Source organism: Myotis nattereri (genome assembly GCF_964212035.1).
Source record: "Myotis nattereri genome assembly, chromosome: 1".
Lineage (NCBI taxonomy): Eukaryota > Metazoa > Chordata > Mammalia > Chiroptera > Vespertilionidae > Myotis > Myotis nattereri.
This window is the reverse complement of record NC_138075.1, coordinates 133,980,418-133,998,286: the sequence shown is the minus strand read 5'-3', so window position 1 is coordinate 133,998,286 and position 17,869 is coordinate 133,980,418. Positions and strand designations below refer to the sequence as shown.

General features: G+C 42.5%; 1 protein-coding gene across 9 annotated transcripts in view; it reads right to left on the bottom strand.

Annotated features, from left to right (window-relative positions):
- Positions 1-327: 327 nt before the first annotated feature.
- The window catches only part of CACNB2 (calcium voltage-gated channel auxiliary subunit beta 2), a gene marked incomplete at its 5' end in the record, with an annotated part of 357,347 nt that continues 339,805 nt past the window's right edge, over positions 328-17,869 (bottom strand). For all 9 annotated transcript variants that reach the window (XM_081094966.1, XM_081094968.1, XM_081094967.1 and 6 more), the window contains 4 exons: positions 328-2,170; positions 3,021-3,206; positions 4,248-4,343; positions 6,395-6,546. In XM_081094966.1, the coding sequence (XP_080951092.1) occupies positions 1,676-2,170; positions 3,021-3,206; positions 4,248-4,343; positions 6,395-6,546 (929 nt within the window). In that variant the 3' untranslated portion in view covers positions 328-1,675. The remainder of the gene's footprint in view (positions 2,171-3,020; positions 3,207-4,247; positions 4,344-6,394; positions 6,547-17,869) is intronic.

Below are 17,869 nucleotides of genomic sequence, written 5' to 3'. Positions count from 1 at the left end.
CCATAACTGGACAAAATGTGCACTTAGGAGACATGGAGGTTTTAGCCTTAACATGACAACCACACTGTGAGCTGCTCACAGCAGCATCATTGAGATAGTATCTTCTAGTTTCCCCTTCGTGGATGTCTGATGTAGGAAAATGCTCTGACCATTTGTTCACTTCAAGTCACCCCGTTTGCCCTGATTACTTCTGAAGAGCAGAAACTTTGGTTATAAGAAGCACTTCTAGGTTTTGACAGACAATGAAACTCTCTGAGTTTGTGGTGGGGACGGAATGATAGGTATACTGGGAGATAACAGAACAATAAGCAGGGTTAGAAAAGGAAGTGGGAGAAGTTAGAAAAATTTATTTTCCCACGAAATAATTCTACAAGCTGTGTAAACATTTCTTACTATAACAAATACTCGAGCACACACAGATTGTACATTTCCAGTGGGACACTCACAGTTAAAAGTTGCCTGTATTTTTTGCTCTGTAGGAGCAAACACAAGGAGCCAACAGAATGCTTTCCCAGTCACCTTTGGCAGCATGCTCCCTGCCTGCTCAACGGATCATTACAGCATCATGCAGCACAATTCAGCTCAAAGCCAGGTGGGTAGGATTCTAGATACCAGTTTCTAGTTTCCTTATTAGTCTTTTGCATTCAGATTCATCTCAACCAACCACACGCACATACTCTTACAGACGCACACACGCGTGCATACAGAGTTCCGGCTTGTAGACTTCAGTGCAGTGACATGAGACACGAGCTACTAAGAATGTGTGTCACAATCAGTGTGAGCTGCATGGATTAGAACAACCTTTGGAGTTTGGTTATATTTATCATAATTTATGGTCAAAATTATAAACTTACAGGGATGGTAAAACATTCAGAAATTAAACCTTTTCAAGTCAAGCAATCACACATATTTACAGTATGTACAGACTTTCTACTAGAATGGAGATAGGTGCATACACAATGTTATTACAAATTTCCTGAATGTGGGCAATTCTAGTCCCTGTACTTCATAAAGCAAATCTGCTGACTTGGCATTAAGACTAAAATAGTGTCATCAAACTGATATATATATATTATATATAATTATCATAAGAAGGTGTTTGCAGAAATAACATTTACAAACTGTCTATACAGTACACAGTACTAGTACATAGAAAATATATTCTAACTTTATGATCCCCTTTGTATAAGGCAAGACTGAATCTGTCCCCAAATTTAGTCAGCCAGAGGTACAAGCAAGAAACAGTGGTCCATGGATGAATGAATATGCACATCAGGTGCCTACATTTTAAAAATCTGGAGACTCAAGAAATTCCACTTTTTATCTGAGCCGATTCTGGCTTGCTGGAGATGTCAACTACATTTTTTAAAACATCCACCACATTTCTTAAAATACTAATGCCCCCTGGATGGCAACAATTTGTTCAAGTGGCAGCTACCCCAAACAGTTTTTGAAAAGTCCAGTACACAACCAGAGGACTGCAGCCGTACCAGGCAAATTTATATAGCACTTAGAAAAGAAAAAAGTATAATACTCTGTCATACTATTGCTATTTAAGCAACAGCAATACAAAATATACAAGACAGATCACATATGATTGCAATGTCGACCCCAAAGATTTAGATTGAGGTTGCTGTTAGACTTAAAAAAATCCCAAAACACAAACGGACCAAAGTTATTGGCGGATGTAAACATCCCTGTTCCACTCCCCAGCCTCATTCCTTTTTTTGGATATTCCTTCTCCATCCTTGTCACAGTAGCGATCCTTGGATTTATGACGACTTCGTTGTTTGTTGCATTCGTTGTGGTCCTGCTCTCGATCCAGGTCCCTGGGCCGGTGCCGAGACTCCCTGTGCCTGTGCTCACCACTCCCGTGGGGCTCCTCTCTGTGGTTGTGGTCACGGTGTGGGGCATAGTGGTCCACATGCTCATGGGAGTAATCTTCCTTCGGCTCCACGTAGGCAGAGTCTCGACTGTCCTGGGTTTCTGAGTCAAATGTCTCCTGCCTGGAGAGGCCTCGGTGTGTCCCACTGCGATGGTTGTGGTGCGGGGCTGAGGAGGAAGGCCGGTGCTGGGATTTCCTGGCTGGTTCCAGGCAGGGTTCTTCTTCAGCTTGGGGGGCAGAGCGGGCGAGAGCAGAGCGGTCAGTCCTCTGATCGCCTTGAGAACCCTGGTGTCGAAGGGAGAAAACACAGGCATCAACCTTGGTCAAGAGTGTAGGGAACTAAGGCATCACAAAGCAAGTCTATTCAAGTTTACTTCGTTTTAAGGATCTAAAATGCTGAAATGAAATCTCACCTTGCTAAGTTATCTAATTCTTTTAATGATGTCTAGTGGCATTTCTAAGGTCTGTACTATATCATATTGGACTTTGGCAATTTGTAAGTGCCTAGAACAGTACACAGAGTAACCTTTTTATTTAAATGATTAAATGAGGGAGGGCATTTTATATGATCTTTTGCAGTTTAGATACAGGTCCCCAAGATTTTTCTACACATGGGTATATACTTAACTACCTCCATTTGAATACATGCAGGAAAATTAAAATGCCTTAGGATGTTGGGTTTGGCTTACGGTAAGGACTAAGGAGATTAAATATGAAATATAAAATATAAATGGCATGTACTATGATTGTCTCACTATTTTAGCAGTCACATTAATTAATGTTATTAATGCAATAACCCTGGGATAGGTTGCCAATAATTTCCTGAGGCATCTCAGAAAGAGCAGATAAGGAACTATTCACGGTTATGTGCTGTATAGAAAGTTCTTCTGTCCCTGTCCTAACATGTAGCAGAGAGTTCTAAAGTCTGTACATCTTCATAGTATATTGTGTTTACCCTGCTTTTCTTAGCTACACCACTTACACTGAGGATGTCTAAGTGACTCAGTGTCTCAGTTTGGATAGAGCCACCCCACTGGCACAAGCACTGCTCTGCACTGGGTACCTGGGCTTGGACCCCAGCACTGACCTTAGGCAGCCTGGCTTCTCAACAAAGACGGTAAAGAACTCCTCTCACCTGTGAATTAGAGGCTGGAGCGGGGCTCACAGGCAGCGCTGAAGTGGCTAAAGTGCGGCTAAGGAGAGGGTTGGGGAGGTTGCTGCTGGGCGGGTGGGTAGCCTTCCAGTAGGCCTCCAGGTAGTCGGCCAGGTGCTCACAAGCATCCTCGAGCTGGTTCTCATCCAAGATCACATCAAACAACTCCTGCAGAGGCAAACGTGTCAGAGAGCACACTTACACCAGGCCAGTACTGGCTCATAAAAGGAGGGAGGGAGGGGCTCAGGAGCGGCACTGCTTTGTATGTGCTGTGGCTTCTGTGCTCCTTTCCCTTTTCCATCCGCTGACTGTCCTGCTTAGTCAGATCATGTCATTGTTTAGAATCCTGGATGCTTAACCAGCGGCAGTGGCCAGGCAGTGACCAGGATAATAGTTGTTAAGGGCATGATGGAAAAGTTGTCTGTCAGTAGTGAAAACAGGAATTGATACTGTGGTAGAAAGAGATATAAAAAGAAAACAATACAATCTGAATAGTGTAGGAAGAAGCCTGTTTTGACACAGACTGAAAAGTTGAACCCTGAAAATTAATGAGGCAAGATTAGGACATGAAGTTTGGCAGAAGAAACTGAAACCACTGATGATTTGACGTGGCCCAAACTTCAAAAAGTGCTTATCGTAAATTTTAACATACTCCAAGCAATCAAAATGGATATAGTCCTAATTTTTGGAGCTTCCGTAATACTTGCATTTAAAAAACAACAACCTAAAAGCCATCTGTAGTTCCCTGGCAGGGTATGTAGAGCATGAATTAGAAGGAGGACTGTATTCAGATGTCAGAATCTGGGTGACTGTTTTGACATTTGTTTTTACACTGTCTTAAATCAACTTCCAGAGAGCTATTGAAAAGGCAGCAAGTCAATCCCTAAGGGTAGTAGGATTAACCCCAAATAGTTCTATCTTATAGACCAAGTTTTTGAAGTCACCATCTTGTTCATTTAAGATACAAATGAGGTGTTTATTTACAAAGCGGGGTGACCACAGAACTTGCCATAGCTTTTTGTAAGCCATGATGGGGGCAAGTGTTCATGGCAGGAAGTAGGACAGTTCGCTTCTTTGGAATGATGCTCACTGCTAAGTGGCGAGGATTCTTTCCCCCAACAGGCATGTAACCATCTGCTTTTTGTTTTTTAATGCAATGCCAGGTCTGATCTCTTCATCTGGATTATAGTGTATATAGAGAGGACTTACTGGAGGACACTGAGATAGTTTATCAGCTGCTACCATCTGGACATTGAGGTGTTTAGCTTGAGATTTTCCTCGGGATTTTATTAACCTTTGTAAAACCTGTAAAAGATAAGATTTTTAAACAGAAGGATATTTGCACTCAGAGCAATGACAAGATTCACCACCCACTCCTTTCTCTGGGGACTTTTATATATATAGTATAAATGGCTTATAATAAATTGAGCTGTGAAGATTATCTGCAAAATTGATATGTTCACATAAATCTTCAGAGCTTATTCTGAGTCTCTTTTCAAGGCTAGCAGTTATCAAACTTTTTGTCTCATGACCCCTTTGTTTTAAACAGTTCTTGAGAAACCCAAAAAGTTTTTTTTAAAATTGATTTCAGAGAGGAAGGGAGAGGGAGCTAGAAACATCAATGATGAGAGAATCATTGATGGGCTGCCTCCTGCATACCCGCTACTGAGGATCGAGCCTGCAACCCGAGCATATACCTTTGACAGGAGTTGAACCCAGGACCATTCAGGCCACAGGTTGATGCTCTATCCACTGAGTCAAACTGGCTAGGGCCAACATGTATTTTTTTTTTAAATATATTTTTTATTGATTTTTTTACAGAGAGGAAGGGAGAGAGATAGAGAGTTAGAAACATCGATGAGAGAGAAACATCGATCAGCTGCCTCCTGCACATCTCCCACTGGGGATATGCCCACAACCCAGGTACATGCCCTTGACCGGAATCGAACCTGGGACCTTTCAGTCTGCAGGCCGACGCTCTATCCACTGAGCCAAACGGGTTTCGGCACCATGTATTTTTTTATGTGAACTACTAAAGGCCCAGTGCATGGATTTGTGCACCGGTGGCGTCCCTCAGCCTGGCCTATGGACATCCCCCAAAGGGTCCTGAATTGCGAGAGGGCACAGGCCAGGCCGAGGGACCCCACCATGCATGATTGGGGCCAGGGAGGGACTGCGGGAGGGCTCCGGGGCACGTCCAGCCCGTCTCGCCCAGTCCCCATCGGCTGGACCCCAGCAGCAAGCTAACCTACCGGTCGGAGCATATGTGTGAAGAAAATCCAGCCTTCTAAAAATATGTAGTTGGGATAAGGAATAATTTAGTAGCCTTTTCAGATAATTGTGGATATTCCTGTAGTGTGGAAACAACACTAGTTTCTTAGGGACTAGTTGCTATGTGAAAATAAAACAATATCAATGAACTTTTCTTGTTCTGTTACATAAATTCCATTGGCCTATCTTGGAATTTGAATGGGTCTTTAGCATACATAATTTGTAGCATCATTCATTGATCATTTGGCAAATAATGGTTCACTGAGTTCTTCAGATCTTCCAAATGTCAACACACTTCATTATACAAGATTAAAACCTATGTGTTAATATTATTGATCTCATTAGAAAAGTCTTTATCTATTGGGAAGCTGCCAAGCTCTCAAAGGTGGATACAAGTTTTCTAAAACTCGACTTTTTCTTTGAAACTTGGAGTTTTATCATTGGTAACAAAGGCTATTAGCTGTTTCCTTGATGTGATACCAAAGTCTGAGTAAGTATAGCCTGTCAGTTTTTCTTTCATATAAAAATGGTATTCCATGAAGAAAGTGGCTAGTTAGTTCACAACTCAAATAATCACACCCATGCGTGTCCTCAAGATAACTAACCTACTTGGGTATATGCAGCTCTTGTGTACTTCCTATTTCATTACTCAGAATATTTAATAAAATTAAGTGAAACTGGTTATTTGGTTTTATTTATTTATATATTTATTTTAAACTGACTGCTAGTACTGTCTGGTACCAGAATCTTGACTCATGCTTAGACACATGCAATTTTACCTACCATTGCTTTTGCACCATTATCAAAACTGTGAAAAGGGTGAATGGTGTTTAGTATTATTATGGAAATAGATTTGGCCTCGTGAACGCTCTGAAAGTGTCTTAGGACCCCCAGGGGTTCTACCACACTTTGAGAATCATCTGTGCTAAGCCATGGAACTAATAATCATGCTTGGCTTCTTATCAATCTTAAAAATGGACAGACATCTCTTCAAACTCTCTATGATGGATAAAGACGTAGCCTGTTGTAACTGCAAAACAACATAAACAAACTTGGATTATAGAGCAAACAGCAAGCCTACTTACCTTAGGAGAAGAAATCTTTACATAAACTATAATAGGGGCCAAAGAGGTTTTACTGAGTTGAGCTGGATGATTAATAGTGTCCGCATCAAGGACTACCAGTTGCAATGTTCTTGCAAGTTCAAAAATCCTTTCTATTTCACTCTGAACTTCCGCTGTAAAAGGTTAGGCAGAGATCGATTACTTCAAGTACAATATTTTTAGAGCAAATTGAGATAAAGTAAAATGGTACATGATTTCTTCAACAGGAAGGTATGTAGGTCAGCCATTAGGTTAATGTTTATAGGCAATAGATCTGATAAAAGCCTTTTCTTCATAACACCTTACAAATTTAGGGAATGCCTCTCTCAATCGGCTATAACATTTACTTCCAGTATTAATACTATTTCTGAGAGTCAACATTTTTGGCTCCCTCTGCTGACTTATTTTTTGTGCTGCAAAACTTCACTCTGGGAAATCATTTCATAAAACTGTTGTACAATAGAAACTTAAGGGCTAACTTTTATGTGTGGTTCTGACCACTTTACACTAGCAACCATCACCAGCTTTCCTGTCACTGCATGGGCTTATCTGTGTTTATCACCTATTGTATGCTTTCTGGATATGATGGAGCCTACATATTTTTATTAGCAACCTAAAATACAATGTACACGAGGGGAGACATTATGAGTCTCTATAACAAACTTGTCTAGAAACACACTAATCATATATTCCACCAACTAACGAATGGTTCTGTAACATTCAGGTTTAAAAGGGCAGTTATGTGTTAGAGGCAGCACTACACAAATATGAGTTATAAAACATACAGTTATAAAACATCCCCAAGCCCTCGGGGGATGTCCACCTGCCATGGGAAAACTTATCAAACATATAAAAATCTACTTGAACACCAAAAAAATTTCACTCAGTTCATCTACTTCTTCATGATCTCCCCAGAATATAAAACAGGACTATCCAGTAGAATTTTCTGTCATGATAGAAATATTCTATATCAATGCTGGCCAGTATGATAGCTGCTAACCACATGTGACTACTGAGCATCTGAGATGTAGCTGGTGTGAACGAGCAACTAAATTTGAAAAATGTAATTTAAATAATTTAAAAGTAAATAGCCAGAGAAGCTCCTGTCCTAGGTAGCACAGGTCTATAAATCATAATACGTATCTTGTGCTGCCCACTAAAATCATGAAGGGACAATTCCATGGGACTCTGGACCTACAGAAAAAATTAAGACTCCAGACCTGAAAATCAAAATTAAGCTTTTGGAGCTACCAGTTTATAAAAAAAACACAGACAACAGACAATCACATAAATGATTCAGATTGGACCCCGATGGAATAAGTGACCCAGTTTCTCCAAGTAAAAAATTACAAGGAAATAAAAAAAGACAACACAGACAAAAATAAATACAGATTAAGAGACTCAAGAATCTGTGAACCAATCACAATGGATGGACTTTATTTGGATCCTGACTCAAGAATAGTAATACATATTTTTATAATATGAAAATGAATAAAATATTTATATATAGTCTATATAAAATGACAATTGGGAAATATGTGGCTGACTGGAAATATGAGTTAGGGATAGTGGTGTTATGGTTTAAATAAAGAGTCCCTACTGTTTAGAAATACATAATGAAATATTTACAGATGAAATCATATGATATTTGTGATTTGCTCCAAAATAATCCACAAACAGTTGAGGAGGAAAGGGAGGACTGGAAAGGAAACAATTTTGGCCATGAGTAGGTGATGGTTGAAACTGGGTGATGAGTGCCTGAAGTCCTGTATACCTTTTACATTCATATTCACTTAAATTACCTCAAATAACAGTTTTAAAAATGAAAATGGCATTCTGTTCATTCCTTTCATAATAATGTTCTAAAACATTACTAATACTATTGTTTACTCTAACTCTTCTCTGTTGACCTTTAAACTTAAAAAAATACATATTTTTATTGATTTCAGAGAAGGAGGAGGAGAGACAGAAATATCAGTGATGAGAGAGAATCATTGGTTGGCTGCCTCCTGCACAACCCCCAACAGGGGACCAAGCCCGTAACCCAGGCATATGCCCTTGACTGGAATCAAACCCGAGACCCTTCAGTCCACAGGCTGACACTCTATCCACTGAGCCAGACCAGCTAGGGTGATCTTTAAATTTTTATTTCAATTACTAGAGGCCTGGTGCACGAAAATTTGTGTGGGCGGTGGGGGGAGCATCCCTCCCCTTTGAGTCAGGCATCCCTCTGGCAGCCCAGGAGCCCTTGGGGGATGTCCACCTGCTGACTTAGGCCCACTCCCCAGGGGAACAGGCCTAATCTGGCAGTCAGACATCTGTCTGGCAGCCCAGGAGCCCTCGGGGGATGTCCACCTGCCAGCTATTTGCATGTATATGTACACACATATGTATCTATATACATCCATGTAATTATTCAAAGTATGTGTATATATGCATATACACACATACATATTCATATGTGCATATATTTAAAAGATTTTAGTTTTAGATATATGTATATACACTGAGTGGCCAGATTATTATGACCACCTGACTCTGTAGGCAAATTAGCTATAATTTAGCGCTGAAGTTGCTAGCGGGCCAGACCATTATAAATAGGGAAGCAGGTTGTTTACCATGACAGTAGAAGTGATTTTTTTTTCTGAAGATATGGGTAAACAATCCGATTTAACAGTCTTTGAACATGGGATATGGATATATATATATCTGGGCCACCTTTTGCCTTCAATACTGCAGCGATTCTTCTTGGCATTGATTCCATGAGATGTTGAAAGGTGATGCGAGGAATCTGACACCATGCCTGATGAATAGCACTGTCCAGTTCTGTGAGATTTGATGGTTGTGGAACCAGCGGCCTGATGGCTCTTTTAACTTCATCCCACAAATGCTCAATTGGATTGAGATCTGGTGATTGTGGGGGCCACCTAAGCAAGGTAAGTCTCCCTCATGTTCTTGAAACCACTCCTGCACAATACGAGCACCGTGGCATGGCCCATTGTCTTGTTGGAAGAAGCCATCTCCATTGGGATATGCCATCAACATGATAGGATGAACCTGATCAGCAATGATACTTAGGTATGTTGTGCTATTCAGATGTTGTTCCACATGAATTAAAGGGCCTAAATCATGCCAGGAAAACATGCCCCAAACCATAACACTGCCCCCACCAGCTTGAAGGGTTGTACTCATGCATGTGGGGTGCATGCTTTTGTGCTGTTTCCACCAAATTCTCACTCTGCCATCTGCATGATGCAACTGGAAACGTGATTCATCAGACATGTGACTTTTTTCCTATGCTCAACTGTCCAATCCTTGTGTTCCTGTGCGAACTGGAGACGTTTTATCTTGGTAACTGCAGACAGCAAAGGTGTTCGAACAGGCCTTCGGCTTCCATATCCCATACGATGCAGTGTATGGCTAATTTGTCTACAAACATCAGGTGGTCATAATAATCGGGCCACTCAGTGTGTGTGTGTGTGTATGTGTGTGTGTGTGTATGTGTGTGTATATGTGTGTGTGTGTGTGTGTATCTCATGTTCAAAGGCTGTTAAATCACATTGTTTACCCATATCTTCAGAAAAAAATCACTTCTACTGTCATGGTAAACAACCTGCTTCCCTATTTATAATGGTCTGGCCCTCAAGCAAGTTCAGCGCAAAATTATAGCTAATTTGCCTACAAACGTCAGGTGGTCATAATAATCTGGCCACTCAGCCTATATATGTATACCCTGTATATACAGCGTACACACACTTTAACAGCTAATAGACCAATTCTGAAAATGAGATATATTTTAATAAGCACTGCCTTTAGAATTATTCAGAGCGTGTGTAGACATTTTGGGGGGACACCCTCCATGCTTAAAACTAAAATTGTTTGTACCTGGGGCCTTTTGGGGGAGGTCGCTGGGGGACGGCTCCCTAACCTTCACTGTTTATCTCTCCACAATGGGTTAGAGTTTCAGTAATTGCCACTTCCCATCCTTAGGAGGTATCACCTTTCCGGGTGGAGCTGAGGCATGGGGAGTGCTGACTCATGCTGCAAGAACCAGGTGGTGAGGACAGAGAACTGGCCTCCTGGTGCCTCCCAGGCTGTGAGGCGGGCTGACAGGTGAGTGAGCCCCTCCCAGCTCCTGAGAGGGGGTGGGCAGGTGCCAATTTAGATAACAGAGGATCTGAGAAAAGATTTGTGACGTTGTACACCACTGCAATCCACCTTCTCTGTGGCCATTTGCTGGGGAAGAGGGTTATTTCTGAGCGTGCCCTGGGGAGAGCAGGCAGCTTTCATTTCGTGCCTTGGCCTGGTAACAGCCTCCCTCACTCATCACGAGATAATGTCCCCAGCCCACTGCAACATGCAACTTTTTATCTTAGAAAAAGGACAGAACATAATGCTGGATGTGCCAAGAACGGGTCACTTCAGAAGATGGTTTTTCTGCTGCTTAGGGTCCATTTCTCTCATCCCATTGTCAGTGGAGTTAAGCAAGGACTAACACAACCCGACGGAGGTTGCCATGAGGGCCAAACAGACTGCAACTCAGGAGAAAAAATATTCAGAAGCGCATGTCCTATGTCACAGCACTGCCTGTCAGCCATCAGAACCACGTGTAACATGTATGAGCATCACACTGTGCCAGGGGCTGGCTTGCGTAGCCCTCACCAAAAGCAAAAATAAAAAAGTGGGACTACATCAAACTAAAAACCTGCACAGCAAAGGAAACCAAGAAAATCTGAAATGAAAATACTTGCAAATCATATATCTGATAGGGGGTCAATATCCAAAATTTATAAAGAACTCATACAACTCACCTTGACTGGTTTGGCTCAGTGGATAGAGTGTCGGCCTATGGACTCAAGGGTCCCAGGTTCGATTCTGGTCAAGGGCATGTACCTTGGTTGCGGGCACATCCCCAGTAGGGAGTGTGCAGGAGGCAGCTGATCAATGTTTCTCTCTCATCAATGTTTCTAACTCTCTATCCCTCTCCCTTCCTCTCTGTAAAAAGTTAATAAAATATATTTTTTAAAAAAAATCTGATTTAAAAATGAGCAGAAGCTCTGAACAGACATTTTTTCAAAGAAGACATAAGGTGGCCAGTTACCTGAAAAGGTGTTTGACATCACTAATCATCAGGGAAATGCTAATCAAAACCATAGAAGTTATCACATCATACCTGTCAGAATGACTATTACAAAAAAGTTAACAAGTGTTGCCCTGGCTGGTATGCCTCAGTTGGTTGGAGTGTCATCCACTGCACTGAAGGGTCTCAGGTTTGATTCCTGGTCAGGGCATCCGACTTTTCATGATAATGAAGAGAGTGCAGATGGAAATGCTGGTGGGGCCCACCCACCTGTGAAAGCAGCCTTTCTGTCCGGCCCTTCCTTAGGGGTTTGCCGGGGCAGCTGTTCTCTGCTGGGGGGACCATCCGTCTGCCTAGGAGTCAGGCCCCAGCTTCGCTGTTCCCTTTGGCTACGGAGCCTGGTTGTGGGAGGCGCCCAGTCACCCAGACCTCTGGGGTGTTCACATAATGTTTCTTTCTCTTCCTCTCCCTCTCCCTTCCTTTCTCTTTAAAATCAATACAAAATTATCCTTGGGTGAGGATTAAAAAAATAAAAGTCACTTGGCTGGCATGGCTCAGTGGTTGAGTGTTGACCTGTGAACCAGGAAGTCATGGTTAGGTTAGATTCCTGGTCAGGGGATATACCTAGGTTGTGGGCTCAATCCCCAGTGTGGGGCGTACAGGAGGCAGCCAATCAATGATTCTCTCTCATCTTGATGTTTCTATCTGTCCCTCTTCCTTCCTCTCTGAAATCAAAATTATTACAAATAAATAAATAAAAGTCAACAAGTGTTGGCAAGGATGTAAAGAAAAGGGAACCCTTGTGCACTGTTGATGGGAATATAAATTGTTGCAGCCACTACAGAAAACAGTATGGAGGTTCCTCAACAAATTAAAAATAAAACTATCATATGATCCTTCAGTTTCACTTGTGGGTATTTGAGTGAAAGGAAAACACTAACTTCACCACGTTCATTGCAGCCAAGACATGGAAATAATCTAAGTGAACACTGATGGAGGAATGGATAAAGAAAATGTGATATATGTGTATATTTTATATTTAATTTTATTTTGCCATAACAATGAGTGAAATTTTGCCATTTGTAATATGGATGGACTTTAAAGGCATTATGCTAAGTGAAATAAGTCAGACAGAGAAAAACAAATACTATATATGTGATAAATCTCACCTATATGTGGAACTCAAAATAACAAAATAAAAACCCCAAACACCAAACTCATATATACAGAGACCGGATTGATGTTGCCAGAGGTATGGGATGGGAGGTGAGCAAAACAGGTAAAAAAGGAGGTCCAAAGCCACAAATTTTGAGTTATAAAATAAATCTGGGGATGTGATGTATAGCATGGTGACTATACTAGTTGTTAATGATGCTGTATTGTATATTTGAAAGTCGCTAAGAGAGTAGATCTTAGAAGTTCTCATCACAAGAAAAAAATGTGTAACGATGTGTGGTGATGGATGGTAACTGGACTTCTTATCATGATCATTTCACAACATATATATAATCTTTATCTTGTATACCTGAAACTAATATAATGTTATATGCCAGCTATATTGCAATAAAAAAGATTTTGATCACAAAGATTTTCATTATGTGCTCAGTTAATGAGAACTTATTCACACAGTCACAGAATTCCACACTTTAAGTATAAACTCATGCTCGGCCTCCAGACCAGGAGATCAGGGTTCGATTCCTGGTCTGGGCACATGTCTGGGTTGTGGGCTAGATCCCCAGTAGAGGGTATGCAGGAGGCAGCCAATCCATGATTCTCTCTCATCATTGATGTTTCTCTCTCTCCCTCTCCCTTCCTCTCTGAAATCAATTAAAAAATATATATGTATATATAATTTCATGTGTTCAGAGGTTTGAGCACAATTATTTTTTTACTGATTATAAATGTAGTATATGTTCATTAAATAAAATCCAGATAACTGATAAACAAAACAAAATATCTTATATATTCATAAATTTTATTAATATATGTCAAGATATTAATATATGTATTATGTATATGTGTGTATATATATTTACATTTATATATATATTTACATATATATATATATATATATATATATATATATATATATATATATATATAATTCTTACCTGCAAAAATAATGATACTTTTTAAATACGGGTGAAAATGAGATATTTTTAAAGACTTTAAAATGGCTTTTCAGAATCCCAATGCAACATATTAGTAAATAAACCTTAAGAAAAAATGACTAATACATTTTGAAGAAAATATTTTTAATGTCCAAGTAAAACTGATGACTTAAAAAAGAAATGTATTCCTACTAGGGGTTTTCTTTGACCGAGTACATCATGCTCAGAATTTATTTAAAAAAAAGAATTTAAAGACTTACCTGACATTCATTTCTGAAACTGAAAAGAGGTCCTCTAGAGTTGTCCTAACTAGTGCAAGAATGCACCCTCAGCAAAGATGAGGCCACTCTTACTCATCTGTCCACATCCTAGTCTCCTATACACACTGAATTAAAACGGGTGCTTCTAAAATGAACAATTTTTTGTTGTTGATACTTTATGTACTAAAAGCAGTACTCAGGAACAATCATCATGTCCAAGACATGAAAGAAGTTTCAGTAATCAAACAATACTATAGAGGGAGGAGGTTGTTACTTTCATTGTAGCTAGTGTTGGAGGACATCTAAGTGGTCCGTTAGGAATTAATAAGACCTTGAGGCAGCCCTTGTATCAGCTATTCAATAATTCCAATGCCATTTTCATAATCACCACTACACATAAAACCCTAATTTTGACAAATGCTTAAAGGAGGAAATCTTAAAGCTCCCTCTAAGACCCGATTCCTTTCCCCCAGCCAGTAAGTTCTGCCTCTGTGTGTCCTCTCAGGCACCAAAGTGGCTTGGGGCAGAAACTAGGCTTCCTCACTTCACAGAGCTGTGTAATCCTTGGGTAACATGCTTACCTTCTTGGAGTCTAAGTATTTCTGTAAAGTGGAAATGAGGACTAAATGAAACAATATGCAAAGCACCTATTACAGTGCCTGGCCCATAATACATACTAATGTCAAGTATGGCTTTGTACCTACCTTTGTTAACACGTATCTGACTGTATTTCAATGATATGATTAAAAACATTTCCAATAGGCTGTGACCTGACCAAAGCCTGGGAACAACACATAATTAGTTGTATGTCTTCCCTCAGTACAGTACCTGGTACCTAGCTGGCACTCAAAAAGTGTGTTGAAGGAGTCAACTGAATAAGGCAATGAGATGATTTTGTAAAATTAGTATAGATAAAAGCTGCTGTTGTAGAAAAAAGTACTTAAATAAATCTTAAAAAATGTGAATAAGAAGTTGACTACCAAAATATATTTAGATGAAGTGAAGTACTTCCTTTGGGTAGAGATATTCCTATAGCTGGGCCATCAGAGCGACGTCATGGAATAAGTGCGCTGATTTCACAAGACAGCACAGGTACCATGGTAACGGACAGTCCAAACATGAGACTCATCAGATCAACCAGTCCCATAAATTACACATTTACTTGCAGGCCTAATTTTATAGCCTATTATCAACCCTTCATTCCCTATATATCATTTGTTTTCTCTTAAGACAGATGGTCAAGATAATGAGTTTATCTATCTTTGAAGTTCACTCTTTCCTCTGTCATCTGCTCAGTATTCTCTAATTCAGTGTTTGCGGGGACATAACTACCATGAATATTGAGAATCAACTGCATCTTAAGCTCGCCCTCTCTGGTGAGTCCCAGATCTGTATATACAATTGCCTGCTGGGTATGTGGATGCTCCATAACACTGCAAATCTGACATGTTTACAAATGTAGCCATCACCTTCCTTATCCCCTCCCCAGTCCACTCCCTCAAATAAAGATCCCTCATCCTAAACCCCTTATCCTCAGAATAACACCATCACTCACCCAGTTTCTCAAAGCAAAAAGCTGAAAACCATCCTGGAGTTTTCTCCTACATGTTCCCCATTCAACAGACTGGCAAATCCTGACTGATATCCAGATTTATTTCATTGTCCTTATTCCCTCTGCCACTGTCTTACTTCAGGCCTCTCTTATTCTCTAACTTGAATGGTGACAGCATCCTCCTAAATGACCGCCCTGTCCAATTCTTGCCTCCCTCCCCCCCCCACCACCACCACTCCCCTGATAATACAAGGATTCTTGTAAGGCACCAATTTTATTATGTACCTACTAGAGCAGCGGTTCTCAACCTGTGGGGCGCGACCCCTTTGGGCGTCAAACAACCCTTTCACAGGGGTTGCCTAAGACCATTGGAAAACACATATATAATTACATATTGCTTTTGTGATTAATCACTATGCTTTAATTAAGTTCAGTTTGTAACAATGAAATTGGGGGTCACCACAACATGAGGAACTGTATTAAAGGGTCGCGGCATTAGGAAGGTTGAGAACCACTGTTGTAGAGCCTCGATGCATGAAATTTGTGCAAGGGGCTTGGCCCTCGCAGCCGCGGCAGCTGCTGCTGCCTCAGCTTCATCTGGAAGGTCGTTCAGCCATCTGGTCTAATTAGCATATTATGCTTTTATTATTATAGACTAGAGGGCCAGTGCACAAAAATTTGTGCACTCGGGGGAGAGGGGGGTCCCTCAGCCCGGCCTGTGCCCTCTCGCAGTCTGGGACCCCTCGGGAGATAACAACCTGCTGGCTTAGGCCTGCTCCCGGGTGGCAGAGGGCAGGCCCAATCCCTAGGTACAGCCCTTGGTCGGGCTCAGAGCAGGGCCGATTGGGGAGTTGGGGTGCCGCCCCCTGTCATGCACAGAGCAGGGCGATCGGGAGGTTGTGATTCCACCCTCAGTCACGCTCAGGGTAGCGCCAATTGGGGGGTTGGGGCACCGTCCCGTCACACTCAAGGCAGGATCAATGGGGAGGTTGTGGTGCCACCCCGTCACGCACAGAGCAGGGCCAATCAGGGGGGTTGGGGCACTGCCCCCTGTCACTCACAGAGCAGGGCCAATCAGGGGGGTTGGGGCTCTGTACCCTGTCACGCACAGAGCAGGGCCAATCAGGGGGTTGGGGCGCTGCCCCCTGTCACGCACAGAGCAGGGCCGATCAGGGGGTTGGGGCGCCGCCCTCTATCACCCACAGAGCAGGGCCAATCAGGGGGTTGGGGTGCTGCCCCCTGTCATGCACAGAGCAGGGCCCATCAGGGGGTTGGGGAGCTCCCCCCTGTCACGCACAGAGCAGGGCCCATCAGGGGGTTGGGGCGCTGCCACTCTCAAACTCAGGGAAGGGCCGATGGGGAGGTTATGGCTCTACGTCGTCACACATAGAGCAGGGCGGATCAGGGGGTTGGGGCGCCGCACCCTGTCACACACAGAGCTGCAGAGCGATCAGGGGGTTGGGGAGCTCCCTCCTATCAGGCACAGAGCAGGGCTGATCAGGGGGTTGGGGCGCCTTCCCCTGTCATGAACAGAGCAGGGCCGATAGGGAGGTTGTGGCCCCACCCCCTGTCACACACAGAGCCGCAGGGCGATCAGGGGGTTTGGGCACTGCCCCCTGTCACGCTGATTCCGGTGCCGGGAGGCCTCGCGGCTCTGCTGATCCCGGTGCTGGCAGGCATATTACCCTTTTACTATATAGGGTAGAGGCCTGGTGCACAGGTGGGTGCCAGCTGGTTTGCTCTGAAGGGTGTCCTGGATCAGGGTGGGGGTCCCCACTGGGGTGCCTGGGCAGCTTGGGTGAGGGGATGATGGCTGTTTGCAGCTGGTCACACATCCTTCAGGGTGGGGGTCCCCACTGGGGTGCCTGGCCAGCCTGGGTGAGGGGCTGAGGGCTGTTTTCAGGCTGGGGGTGACGGAAGCTCCCAACCACTCCTTTTTTTCTTTTTTTTTTTTTTTATTCTGGGCCAGCTTTAGCTTTGAGGCTTGGCTCCAGCTCTTAGGCCTCCGCTGCTGAAAGTAGGTTTCTGGCCTTTGCTTACAATGTTGCGATCCTGCTGGCTGAAGCCCGGCTGGGTTTTGTTTAGCTTCTATATTTGTTACATAGTTGCTTAGAGTTGCAGCTCAGAGGCCTGCAGCAGCAGGCAGGGAACACTGGAGTCCTCTGTAACTGAAGCAAGCAAGCCTCATGTTAGTTTCAAGCTGCCTGGCTGCCGGCCGCCATCTTGGCTGGCAGTTAATTTGCATATTGCCCTGATTAGCCAATGGGAAGGGTAGCGGTCATACACTAATTACCATCTTTCTCTTTAATTAGATAGGATTATTATAGATATTTCTACACAGAGTGCACTATTTCTGAAGCTGCTTCCACAGAATCCTAATTTTTCCTCACTTCCACCAGCCTGTTCCATTATCTTTCCCACAATGCTGTCAGTGATCCTTCTAAAAACACTTCC